Genomic DNA, 12,279 nt, shown 5'->3' with positions numbered 1-12,279 from the left:
ATAAAAATATTCCAAAAACATCACTTTCGACGTGTCGTTCAACCAAGGACTAATACACATAACAAAGAGTAGAATCGAAACACGTAACCCAAACCCCGTAAACGGGACTCATAGGAACACAAGCTTTTCTAGCTCGATCGCCTACAGCCAGTTCCATGTAAACTCGCCACTCTCTTCATTCTCATTGGTCACTCTCTTTCCTCCAATCACAACACTCCATGTATTTCCACAACCAGCCCTTAAGAACTCGTAACGTTTTTGTTTTTATTTATTTATTATTTTTGGCCCACATCGGACTTCCGATTGCTCTATAAATGGGAAATCCCATTGTAAAGAAGTGGCTTTTCTCTCCACCTTCGAAACCCCATTTCCTTTCTGATCGTTGTAGGGTTAGTTTTCCCAATTTCATCTTCATTTCTTTTTTCTTTTTTCTTAATTTTGTTCTTCGCATGTGGGTTTTTTTATTTTTTATTTTTGATTTACATATGTTTTTCTGTTTTTTCTTTCCACTTTTCTTCTGGTTGATTTTCAGTGGAAGGAGGGGAGCGAAGAATCGTCATCTCGCTGGGAATTTTATGGTGTTTTTCTATAATCATCGATAAGGCAGCGGTCGAATAGAGCAACCTCCTACACCTAACAACGAACAGGTTAGAATTAAGAATTGAAGGGCTTCTTCCATTTCTCGAAATTGATTTGTGGGGTTTCGATTTTTATTTTTTATTTTTTTCGCTCTCTGTTTGTTTCTATGCGAATTGGTTCGTCTTGATTGTTTCTGGGGGAAGCGATTATGTTTTTGAAAGCGTTGACGATGCTGTCTTGTGGGTAATTTAATTCTTAGTGGTGCTTTTTTAAAGTTTCGCTCCAATTCTCCTGCTACTTTAGGGGGATTTTTAATCAAACTTGTGGGTGGAAGTAATCTTATGTTTGTTTTTTTTTTTTTTTTGGTGGTAGATGCTGGAGTTTTTTAGACAATACTAGCAGATTTTTGCATGTCTGTTTATGTCTTGTTGAGGAATTTCACTTGTTGGCATCCGATTATTTTTCATGTTTTTAATTCTGTTGCTAATCAATATCTCTTTCTTCTCCTTGCTCGTGAGATGTGATGAACATGTTCCTTTTCTTAACTGGCCCAGCTTTTGTGTAGCCTGGAAGTTTCGTTTTAACCTCTTTTGGAATGGAGTTTTGTTTTAGAGAGGTATTTGAGTTGGACTTGGCCCTAGCATCAAGCATGTATATGCATATTTCCATTCTTTGAAGAAGAATTTGAGTGAGTTTGTTTTTCTCTGTTTACCTTAGGGTTCCATTTTTGTTGAATGGTTTTGGACCTCCTTGTTATGGAATTTTCCATTTCGTGAGAGCTTAATGGGAGGGAAGAAAAAATCCTCATTGATATAATGGAATAATGGAAAAGAATAAATGTTCGGGGATGCAAACTCCGAAAGGGAGTGAAATAGAAAACGAAACAAAACAACAAATATAACCATATAGAGGGTAGCCATGAAAATAAATAAACGTTTAAAGAGCAAAGAACTTTTGCAAAATCTTTTCCTGAAAAACTTAGAGAGCTTGCAAAGCAATGATGAAACTATCGGTAAAGCCTTGACTAAGCATTGGAAACTGAGAGCCACTTCAAACCTTCCAAAGAAAACTATGAATTTGACCCCCATTCAACAAAAGAAACATTTTGAATGCAACCTGTTGCAACATTATTAGGAAGCTTCTCAAGACTAAATAAATTAATAGATAGATTCCATTGAACTCCCAATCTTCAAGCCATTTCTGTACATGACTCCTTGAAGAACCCTTTAGCTTTACCTGAACCTCTAACCCATAGAGAAACTTTAGACGAACTATCACCAGCAGAGAAACAAAAATTCTCCTCATGCAAGACAATCCAGTTACCTGTTTTGACCAGAAAATAATATTTCCCATGCATAACCACCGAAATTAAGTCATTTGATGCACCAACCAAAGTTATAAATTGATCTCCATGCAAAACAAATGGAGTAACTTCCTCATGCAGAACCTTAGCTGGACCTCGAGATCCCCTTGGCCCTACTAACACATATTGTCAGAATTAGAAGTCATAGATATATAGTAACTCAATATATTTGGAGTTATTTGAATGGATTATGTAGAGCACTTGATTTTCATCATTTGGATCGGAATATGAGTAGTCTGGAAGATGTTCGGTTTCATATGGGCAATTGCAAGGACTCTGCTTCATCAGCACAATGAGAAAAGAACATTAGGAGAGTGGATGGGAGGGAATTAGAGATGTAAACTAGAACTTGTGTGAATTGAAGTCCAGTTGCTTCAATGGTTATTCCTTCTTTTTTCTCTGTAAATGACGTTCAACGATCAACTTGTAATACTCTGTGCTTAACATCTTCTGTTTGTCAGGAATTGTACTCAGTCATTCTCCTTTTTCTGGATGTTGGGTAGTTTCATTTCAGATAATCAATCAATTAACATAATTTGCTTGAATATTTCATCCCGAACATCCTATTTTTTAACATACAGAACATTAATTTACTTGAAAATAGCTGATGGACTAATATTTACAGGAAAGTTGAATAATGGAGCATAAAGAGACAGGATGCCAAGCTCCTCCAGAAGCTCCCAAACTTTGTGCAAACAACTGTGGGTTTTTCGGAAGTGCTGCAACTATGAACATGTGTTCAAAATGCCACAAAGACTTCATCATGAAGCAAGAACAGGCCAAGCTTGCAGCATCTTCATTCGGAAGCATTGTGAATTGTGGACCAAATGACCATGGCAAGAAGGCTGTTGTCACTTGTCCAACTAAGCTAGAAACTGAACCAGCTGAATCATCCATCATTCCAACTCAGGCATCTCATACGTCTTCAAATGCAAGCAGCACAGTGGAGAAGGTGAAAGAAAGTCCAAACAGGTGCAGCAGCTGCAGGAAACGCGTGGGTCTAACAGGGTTCAACTGCCGATGTGGAAGCCTCTTCTGTGCAGTCCATCGCTACTCTGACAAACACGAGTGCCCTTTTGATTACCAGGCTGTTGGTAGGGAGGCAATTGCAAAAGCCAACCCTGTGGTGAAGGCTGAAAAGCTGAAAAAGATATGACCAGAACTGTGGACCCGAGAAAGTCGAGTTGAGGTGCAGCACCACCTATATTTTTCTTCTGTGTTGAATGAAATGTATGATGTTTTGTTGGTTGATGTTTTTGGTGAAATGGGTTGTGTGCAAAGGTTGGTGAGACATGTTTGTTACTTGGAAGAGCATAATGTTGTGGGATAATCCGCAGGAGAAATGGCGTGAGTGTGATTGTAGGTTTTGTTTGTAACCAGTCAGTGTATGGATGAATTTTGCTACAGTTAAATTTCTGCTGGTTAATTTTGCCTCTGGAGTAAAAAATTATTAAAAAAATGGAGTAAAAAATTATTAAAAAAAAAAAAAAAAAAACAAAATTTTATGATTGTTGAGATATTGATCATGATAATCTTCATAATATTTGTTGGTTTGGCTCCAAGAAGTATAAAGAGAAACAGGCTGCATTTAGAAGTTGTATTGGGATCAAATTTATGTCCAACAAAGGGTTTATGGGATGATATTTTATGAAATTTTATTTCTCCAAAGTATGTGTGAAATATGAATGTTTATTATAGGGTGTCGATATATTATTTTGATAGAGAACTGTTAGGAGTATCAATAGGGTTAGGACCGGTAACACAGTCAGGTAATCATTTTGTTTTTAAAATTAAGTTGGACTTTTTTTTTTTCTACTTTTCATTGATTGTTTAAAAAATTAAGTTAAATTTTAAGAACTTAAAAAGATAGTTTTTAAAAAGTTTTTTTTTTTTTTTTAGGATTTAGTTATCTAATAAGTGTAGATGAAACATGTTTAATTTTGAAAAACAAGTCCATCATAGAAAAATTGTCACCTAAACGGCCCTTGCACCTTAGATAATAGATATTTTTTAATTAAATATTTAAATTTAGATTATTTAATTTTCTTTTTCAATCCAAATTTACTTTTCATTGAAATTTTAACTATTTAGTCAAAACTTTCAGAATTTTTTAAGGGGTTTTTTTTTTTTTTTTTTTTTTTTTTTTTTTTTGAGGAACTCAATTCTACAAATTCTTTGTAATAATTTCCACTTCGATGCTTGCAAAATTAAATCGAGAGCCGATATGGGTATGAGGCTAATCATTTTTTTATTAATCTATCTTCAAAATTACATTTGAAGTTCAGAAACAAAAAATTCCCAAAAACATTTATTCTTTCGTTCTTTTTTTAAACAAATTTAAAAAGTAGATAAATTAAGAAAAATTATAGACATAACTCTACTGGTCAACTCAGTTCAAATCTTACCCTCCATTTATTGAACTTGAAAAAAAAACAAAAGGTAAGAAAATAGTTTCAAAAAAGAAAATTGGTAAAATAAAAAATATAATAATTATTATAAGAAAGAAGTTGATAAAATGAAAAGTTCCCCTAAATTGGGATCGATTTGTTAGCCACAACCATAAGTGAACTAAAACAAAATAATTGAGTGGGAAAATGAAGGGCATGAGCTGTGTAAACAGTATTTGATATTTAGTGCAGAAACGACATGTCGTAATGGCATGTCGGAAGCTGGGTAACGACACGCGTGGGACATAACATAACTAAGCGGGCAATTGGGTCAGTTTATAAAGCGAAAGGGACGGGGGGAATGTGTTCCGGGCAGCGCCGGTCAGATTTGGCGGCTTAATAAAAATAATAATAAAAAAAAAGGTAATATTTGCTGCCTTTTGCGTTTAAGTTCTCTGCTCCGTTTCTCTTACGCCAAAGCTCACCGTTTCAATGTGAATGCCCCATTTTGCCCTCCCCTCCTTCACGTTCTCCAATTATTGTTTCTTATGCCATTATCATTTTACCTTTTTTATCCTCTCTCTTTTCTGAATTATCTATTTGTTTCTATGATTACACTCTACATTATATTTGGAATTGAGCGAGGCGTTAAAAGTAATTATGATAGGTTTTTTTTTTTTTTTTTTAATACCATTTTTTAGTGTATTACTTCTTAGGTCTTGCCATATATTTGAAGGTCTATTTGAATTGACTTTTTAAATGTTCATAAACACTTTTTTTATATTTATAAATACTTCATTAAACACTTAGAAAGTCAATTTAAACATGTCCTAATTTGAGTTGAGATCCAATCTCACAGTTTGGTCATATCATACAAATGTGATTAGGTGTAAGAATTTTCTGTTTGACTAAGAGTTAATTGACAATAAGTTTGTAACTAAGTAAATATGGATAGATTGGGAGTAATTGGTAAAATTGACTTAAAAGCCACATTTATTAATTCATAATGAAAATTGTTACAATCATAATTGAGTTCCATTGATAGATCCATTATAATGGTCCATAATCATAAATGTTTTTTCTTTTTTTATCATGTTTACTTAGAATTATGAATATGTCACATGTACTCTTATCGTTACCTTTTGACCTTAAACGTAACGGTTGCGATAATAGTAACAATAAATGTGACAAATTCACACTTTTCATATTGATAACATCATTTCCAAAGGAAAATAGATAAATCACTCTCCGCTTGTTAATCAATTTATATTATTTATTACATATTGGGCTATAGGTCCCATGTGTTAGTACAAGTACGGAAAACTTACTAAAAAACAACAAACGTGATTTGTTGGGGTCACTTTTTAAATTACTATTAATTTATTACTTTTCTACCGAGAGTGACATGAGTTAAGTTCAGTTAATTTAAAATAACTAAATTGAAACTTAGAAAATACATCGATTAAATTAAAACCGACCTCAAACCACTACCACAAAATTAATAATTTGGCATTATTATTTGCATCCCTAACATCATTGAAAATGATCAAATGTAAGCCCATAGATTTTGTTTCCTTTACTATCTAGTTTAGTATTATGAGGTAAATTAGAAGAAGAAAAAAAGTGCATACCATATTAAAATCAAATACGTTTCTTAATCTTGTTATTTTCTTGAGGTTTTTTTTTTTTTTTTTTTAAATTATTTCTTTGCTTGTTTTTATGTGTTTGTCGTTCAAAATACAATTATATAAATAAAATCGTATATCCTATTTTGATGTTAAGCACACGCAATATAATCTAATTCCACAAAATTTAATTGCAAAATTAACTTTTATTAGGTTATACTTTATTGTAAGAGAAAAAAAAAACATTTAGGAACTGTCTATTACCTGACTTAGGAGCTACCTATACAACTAGGAAACCATTCATAATTCAATAAAGCATATAATGGCTTGAGTAGACTAATTCCATGGTACTTTAAAATGCTTTTCTATGACTTTTTTTTTTTTTTTTTTTTTTGTCTTTGTTAGGCAACTAAAAAAAAGAATAAAAAAAGGATTAATTCACTAGTAATTTCTCAAGAAAAAAAATTAAAAAGAAAAAAAAGAAAAGAAAAAGAAAAATTTCAAAGTGATTCAGTCCTTTTATTCAAGATATTTGTCCCCAATTTCTACTTTTGGTATTACATATTTTACTTTTCAACTTCTCGACTTTTTTATTTGAAATGTTTTGATAAATAGGACATCGAATAATAGTTGGATTTTTATTTATTTACTTTTATAGGGATGACCAAATTCCAATAATTCATTCCTAGCTATTGTTGTCACAACAGTGTTGAATAGTGATTTTTAATTTTATCAATGTTCGAATTTTATTTATTTATTTATTTTAACCATGAGCTCTTGCAAATTTTATGGCTTCCTTTTACTTGGTCGTGTCAGTAAAACATGAGTAAGTGGTGAAATTAATATCTTATCAAAATTAAATTGTGATTAAAATATCAACCAAAATCTAACTAATGTAACATTCGAACACAAATTGAAAATTTTGAATATTTAGATCCACCTACAAAACCTTTTTTTTTTTTTTTTAAAGAAAACTTCAAAATTCATTGAGAATGTCAAAGTCTATTTATTTTTATTAATAAAAAAATCGAACCAAACCCCAACAACTAACCCAACAAGACTTTAATTAAGTGCGATAATTAATTTATAAAAGTTAAAATATTATTATAGTTCATCTGTTTTACCTTCCGTTTGGATTCAAGAAAGTTTAAAACATGATTTTAAATCTTGTGGTTTGAAATCCAAGAAATGATTTAAAATCAATTACTTTATTTGAAACGAGAGAGATTTGAAATGATTATATTTAAAATTTTGTGTTCGCATGGTACCTAGAAAAGAAAGTCAATACTTACTACTATAGGCTTTTAGGTATGATATGTTAATTGAAAATTAGAACTTGGGTTAATTAAATAATTTAATTTCAAATCCTATGAAATCTTGCAAAATCCAAACATTTTAGTTAGGAAAGTTTTTCAAGTAAAACAAGATTTAAAATCACTTCGAATTTTAAAATCATTTTTATTTCTTGTAGTGTCAAATAATGGAATTCATTTAAAATCCATCATGAATTAAAATTCTTCAAAACCATGAGGATCCAAACTGGCCATTACAAAGGAAATTATAAAAAATAACACGTTTAGATTTTTACATTACAAAATTAGCATATATTTTGAAAACTCGTAAATATAGTTTTTCTCAGTTCATCTCGAACGAGATCGATCATGAGATTTTAGTTGAAAAACTGACTTTTTTGAAGTTGATTGTTTGGGACTTTCTAAATACATCTTACCTGATTATACACAAAAAGACTCCAAACTATCGATAAGTTAGAAAAAGTAATGTAATTTTTTTTTAGAAATAGTACGTTTTTGATAATTTTAGATTTATTCAAAATATTAGAGTAGAATTAAATATTTTATAATATAGAAACTGAAATTGAATAAACATATTATGAGACCAGATAGTATTTTAACCTCAACTTTTATCCCTTATTTAAGTTTAATTAACTCATTAAGCTAAATATCACAAAATAGGAAATGATTATAGCATCGTAAGTAACTTATAAAATTAAAAAAAATGGAAATGGAGGGATAAATTCAAACAAAAAAAACAGAAGTAATAATAATCTTCCAAAAGAAGAAATTGGCAAACGTAATTTGGCTAGTTACCATAATGACGAAGAACACGTCACAACCGATTAAGAACAGAGGAAAGAGGGAAGGGTAAAAAGGTAAATAAAGGGAAAAAAGAAGGGTATTTTAGTAAAGTAGGTAAAAAAATGTTCGATACGCGTCTCTATGAGGCCCATATTCCATCGCCATTACCGACCTTTCAATCCCTTCATATTCCCTCATTTCCCCGTTTCTCTCTCATCCTCTCAAATAAACCCAACCCCCGAACCAAATCTTCTCGTTCTTATCATCTTTTCTTTGAATCTCTCTCGGGATTTCTTGTTTGAGGATCCGATCGGAAGATATGGCACAGAGAACCGAGAAGGAGGAGACGGAGTTCAAAGTTCCGGAGACGATCACGCTTTGCGTCAACAACTGCGGCCTCACGGGGAATCCGGCGACAAATAATATGTGTCAGAAGTGCTTTAATGCTACCACGGCGACCGCGTCCATGGCGATGAAGTTTTCCGGTGAGAAAAGTCCGAGATCTACTACCTCTCGCTCGCCTGAGAAATTTCGGTTCGTTTCAGAGTCCAGGAGGATTATAACAGCGGCTGATCGTCCGAAATCTGACGAATCGACGAAGCGAGAGGTGAATCGGTGTTCTGGATGTAGAAAACGCGTCGGATTGACTGGATTTAGGTGCCGATGCGGAGATTTGTTCTGTGCGGAGCACCGGTATTCAGATCGTCACGATTGTAGCTTCGATTACAAGGCGGCTGGTCGTGAGGCGATCGCGAGAGAGAATCCGGTGGTGAAAGCGGCGAAGATTGTTAGAGTTTAATCCGTAGATCGATTTGATTACCAAAAAAAGAACGAATCTGAAGATGATGAAATCTGTGAAAAAAATCTTTGGGCTGATTGTTGAAATTTTTCTTCGGAATATTGAGGATTAATTCCTCGAAATATCCTCTCGATCTTTAGGAGAGAAAAAACATGAGAGAACGAGAAAAAAAAAAATCCTTGATGAAGATGATGATGATGATCGTTGTGTTTTCTCAGATAATTATGTTCTTATTTTATTTAAATTTTTTATTTTACTCTTTTTTTCCTTTTTTTTTTTGGTTTGTTCGAAAACAAAAAGAAAAGATTATCGTGGGCTATGAAGATGATGGCGGTGTTCTTTGTTAATTCTTTTTTATTTTTCTTTTTAATTTGCGCTTGAAAATGCCAATGGCATGTGATGTAAATTCGATGAATTCTCGGGGTTTAATTGGCAGTTCAGAATCATAGCACCGGAAGAAAAAAAAAATTGTCGCATTCTATTCCATTTGAATATTTTCTTTATTTTTTATGATTTTATTTCTTTATTTTTTTCCTTTTAATATCTTAGAAAAATTAATGAGATCGGCGATTAATCGCGATGGGGACACTTGCGTAAGCCACTTTCCTTTCAAATTGATTCATCTATGCGAGAATCCCAAGTCATTGCTTACTTGCCGCTTTTAAGCTGAAGAAAAAAAAAAAAAAAAAAAAAAAAAAAAAAACAATTCAGGAAAAAAAAATAAAATATTTATTGATATTTGATGTATGATATTTTTCTGTTTATATGGATCCAATTGATGAATTGATGTTTTATCATGTACATTGAATAATATATTTAGCTGTCAAAAAAATATTTGGATTATTTGATATTGGTTAACTCAAAAGTTCATTGCCTCAATTTTACAGCTAATTTTCAAGAATAAATGTATCTGGTCTCCAAGTTTTTTAAACATACATTTCTAGTCGTAAGTTTTTAGAATAGTTGTATCTAAAATATACATTGTATTTCATGTTTTCAGATTGTTTAATAATCAATTTAAAAATTAAATTTTAATTTAAATAAATTTTCAAAATATATCTGAAAAATTATGATCTTGTTTTATGTTGTACTTTTTGTATAATTATTATTTTATAATATGATGTAATATACCATATATACATTGCATATTTTAATTTATATAAAAATAATTGGGTATATAATATAAAATACTATATTTGTTTTTGTTTTTATCATATTAAATATAATTTTGTGTTTTAAAATTTTGAGTTCAAAGTCTAGATACACTAACAACATTAGAAGAAAAAAAACAAAGTTCTTTTCAAATTTTGCAATGTTTGGATCAATAATCTAGAAATAATTTTTTAAACATAATCCATATTGTCACACAAATGCATATTCACTGAACTTAGTGAATAAACATTATATGAGTTACCTACTAAATAAGCCTTTTTTTCTCTCTCTCAAGTTTTTGTCAAACATTTTGAATTAGAAAAAAAAATCGAGAGAAGAGATAAAATTTGAACATTGTTTTCTACTTAAAAATAAAAATTAATGCATGGACATAATTCAAGATACATTTTGAAAATTTGGAGACTACATGCACATATTCTAAAAAGTTCGAGGATTAAGAAGGTACATTTTTAAAGGTTTAAATCCTATTTTAATCCTCGAACTTTGAGTTTTTGTTCATTTTAGTGTTCAAACTTTTAAAATGTTTAGTTTGGTCCCTAAACTCTTAAAAAGTGATTGTTTAGTAAATTTCAAGCTTTTGTTTATCTTAGTTCTAGCAATCAACACTCTGTTAGTAAACTAATCGATAAGTGAAATAACGGTTATTCTTTTACGTGGTTTTTTAAGGAAAAATTTTATGCGGCTGCTTGTTGATGAATGATGAGCAAAGAATGTGAATGAGAAAAGTGTTGTATTTTTAGTGGGAAAAAATAATTTCGGAATGATTTTTGAAATTAAATTAAATAATTTAACTTGAAACTTTTAGAATTAAGAACTGTCACAAAAATGAACATAACTCAACTGACATTAAAATATTTTGATAACTAAGAAGATTTTGGTTTTGAATCCACAAACTCTTATTATACTTAAAAGGATTATGAATTTCAACTTGGTAAAAGAAAAGGTTGAAGCTTGGACACAATTTATGGGGCAAAATTGATAATTTATCCATTTATGGCCACGGGAAACTTGTAAATTAATAACAATAAATATTCTATAACTAAGGTATGAATTCTTTTTTATTAAATGAAAAAAAATTTTAAAAATGCATTATATTATAAATATTATAAAAATAAATAGATGTCCATTGTTTAGTGTCCTAAAAACCATGTGTCAATCTTCATATTCTCCATGGTGTCTATGTAAGACCTCATTCTACTTGCCACTTTGCATATAAATAGTAGCATTTGATAGATCTTAAAATCACACATATAGGTGAGAAATCAATTTTAAATTTCACAATACATTATCAACACTAGCTCCTGTTGCTTCCATCGTTGAAGTTAAGTCCTAAAGGTAGGTTGATTTTTTCCTCTTTATTATAATTAATAAATTAAATGTTATTTTACATATTTAGTACATATTAAATTTCTAATATAAATGCAATATTTTGTGATAGTGTTGCCTTGATAAACGTTACAAAATTAGAATTCGCAATCTTTGACATTAGTGACAATAATTATTTTTCATGAGTGCTCGATGCCGAAATTCACCTGGATGCTATGAACTTAGGAGAAATAGTTAAAGAAGAAAATACAACATCCAGGAAAAAATAAAAACTATGATTTTCCTTCATCATTATCTTCATGAGGGATTAAAAATGAAGTATCTTACAGTAAAAGATCTCGTATCTTGTAGAAAATTTTGAAAAAAAATGTATGATCATCAAAAAACGGTTATTCTTCCTAAAACTTATTATGAGCAGATGTATTTAAGGCTAAGATTTTAAATCTATTAGTGATTACAATTCTGCATTATTTTAAATCGATTTAAAATTATTGTTATGCAGAGAGAATTATTGATGTTGATACATGTCTCGAATATGCTCCTGCAGCAACAATATCGAGAAAAGGGTTTTAAACAATATTCTCAACTAATTTCATGTCTTCTTGTGGTCGAACAAAATAACGAGTTATTGATGAAGTACCACGAATCTCGACCAACTGAAACAACACCATTCCCTGAAGTGAATGATGTGAATATTAATAATCGTGGCCGAGGTTGTGGTCTTGGTCGAGGTCTTGACCATGGCAGAGGAAGAAATAATTATTATTTTCGTGGTGGTCGTTTTAATCATTCAAATTTAAAAAAAAACACACAAAATGATGATCACAACAGAAAAGCTTAACAAGATAAGAGTTCAATAAGTGATTACAATTCCTCATTATTTTAAATCAGTTCAAAATTGTTGTTATGCATAGAGAAAATCATTGATGTT

At 30.9% G+C, this 12,279-nt stretch overlaps 2 protein-coding genes across 2 annotated transcripts; both read left to right on the top strand.

Moving 5' to 3' along the window:
- Positions 1-254: 254 nt before the first annotated feature.
- Positions 255-3,442, top strand: LOC120085639 (zinc finger A20 and AN1 domain-containing stress-associated protein 8-like). The gene is made up of 3 exons (XM_039041737.2): positions 255-389; positions 533-647; positions 2,568-3,442. The coding sequence occupies exon 3, from the start codon at positions 2,580-2,582 to the stop codon at positions 3,096-3,098; it is 519 nt and encodes a 172-aa protein (XP_038897665.1). The 5' UTR covers positions 255-389; positions 533-647; positions 2,568-2,579; the 3' UTR covers positions 3,099-3,442.
- A 4,599-nt stretch (positions 3,443-8,041) lies between these two features.
- LOC120087199 (zinc finger A20 and AN1 domain-containing stress-associated protein 5-like) lies at positions 8,042-9,196 on the top strand. Its single transcript, XM_039044106.2, has one exon. It carries the CDS (start codon positions 8,370-8,372, stop codon positions 8,847-8,849), a length of 480 nt encoding a protein of 159 aa, XP_038900034.1. The 5' UTR covers positions 8,042-8,369; the 3' UTR covers positions 8,850-9,196.
- The last annotated feature ends 3,083 nt before the right edge of the window (positions 9,197-12,279 follow it).

Source organism: Benincasa hispida, chromosome 9 (assembly GCF_027475165.1).
Source record: "Benincasa hispida cultivar pf3 chromosome 9, pf3_genome.v1.1, whole genome shotgun sequence".
Lineage (NCBI taxonomy): Eukaryota > Viridiplantae > Streptophyta > Magnoliopsida > Cucurbitales > Cucurbitaceae > Benincasa > Benincasa hispida.
This window is presented reverse-complemented; position numbering and strand designations above follow the sequence as displayed.

Excerpts from the sequence above, each read along its gene's own strand:
- LOC120087199 (XM_039044106.2), top strand. The coding sequence starts at position 8,370 with ATGGCACAGAGAACCGAGAAGGAGGAGACGGAGTTCAAAGTTCCGGAG.
- LOC120085639 (XM_039041737.2), top strand. The coding sequence starts at position 2,580 with ATGGAGCATAAAGAGACAGGATGCCAAGCTCCTCCAGAAGCTCCCAAA.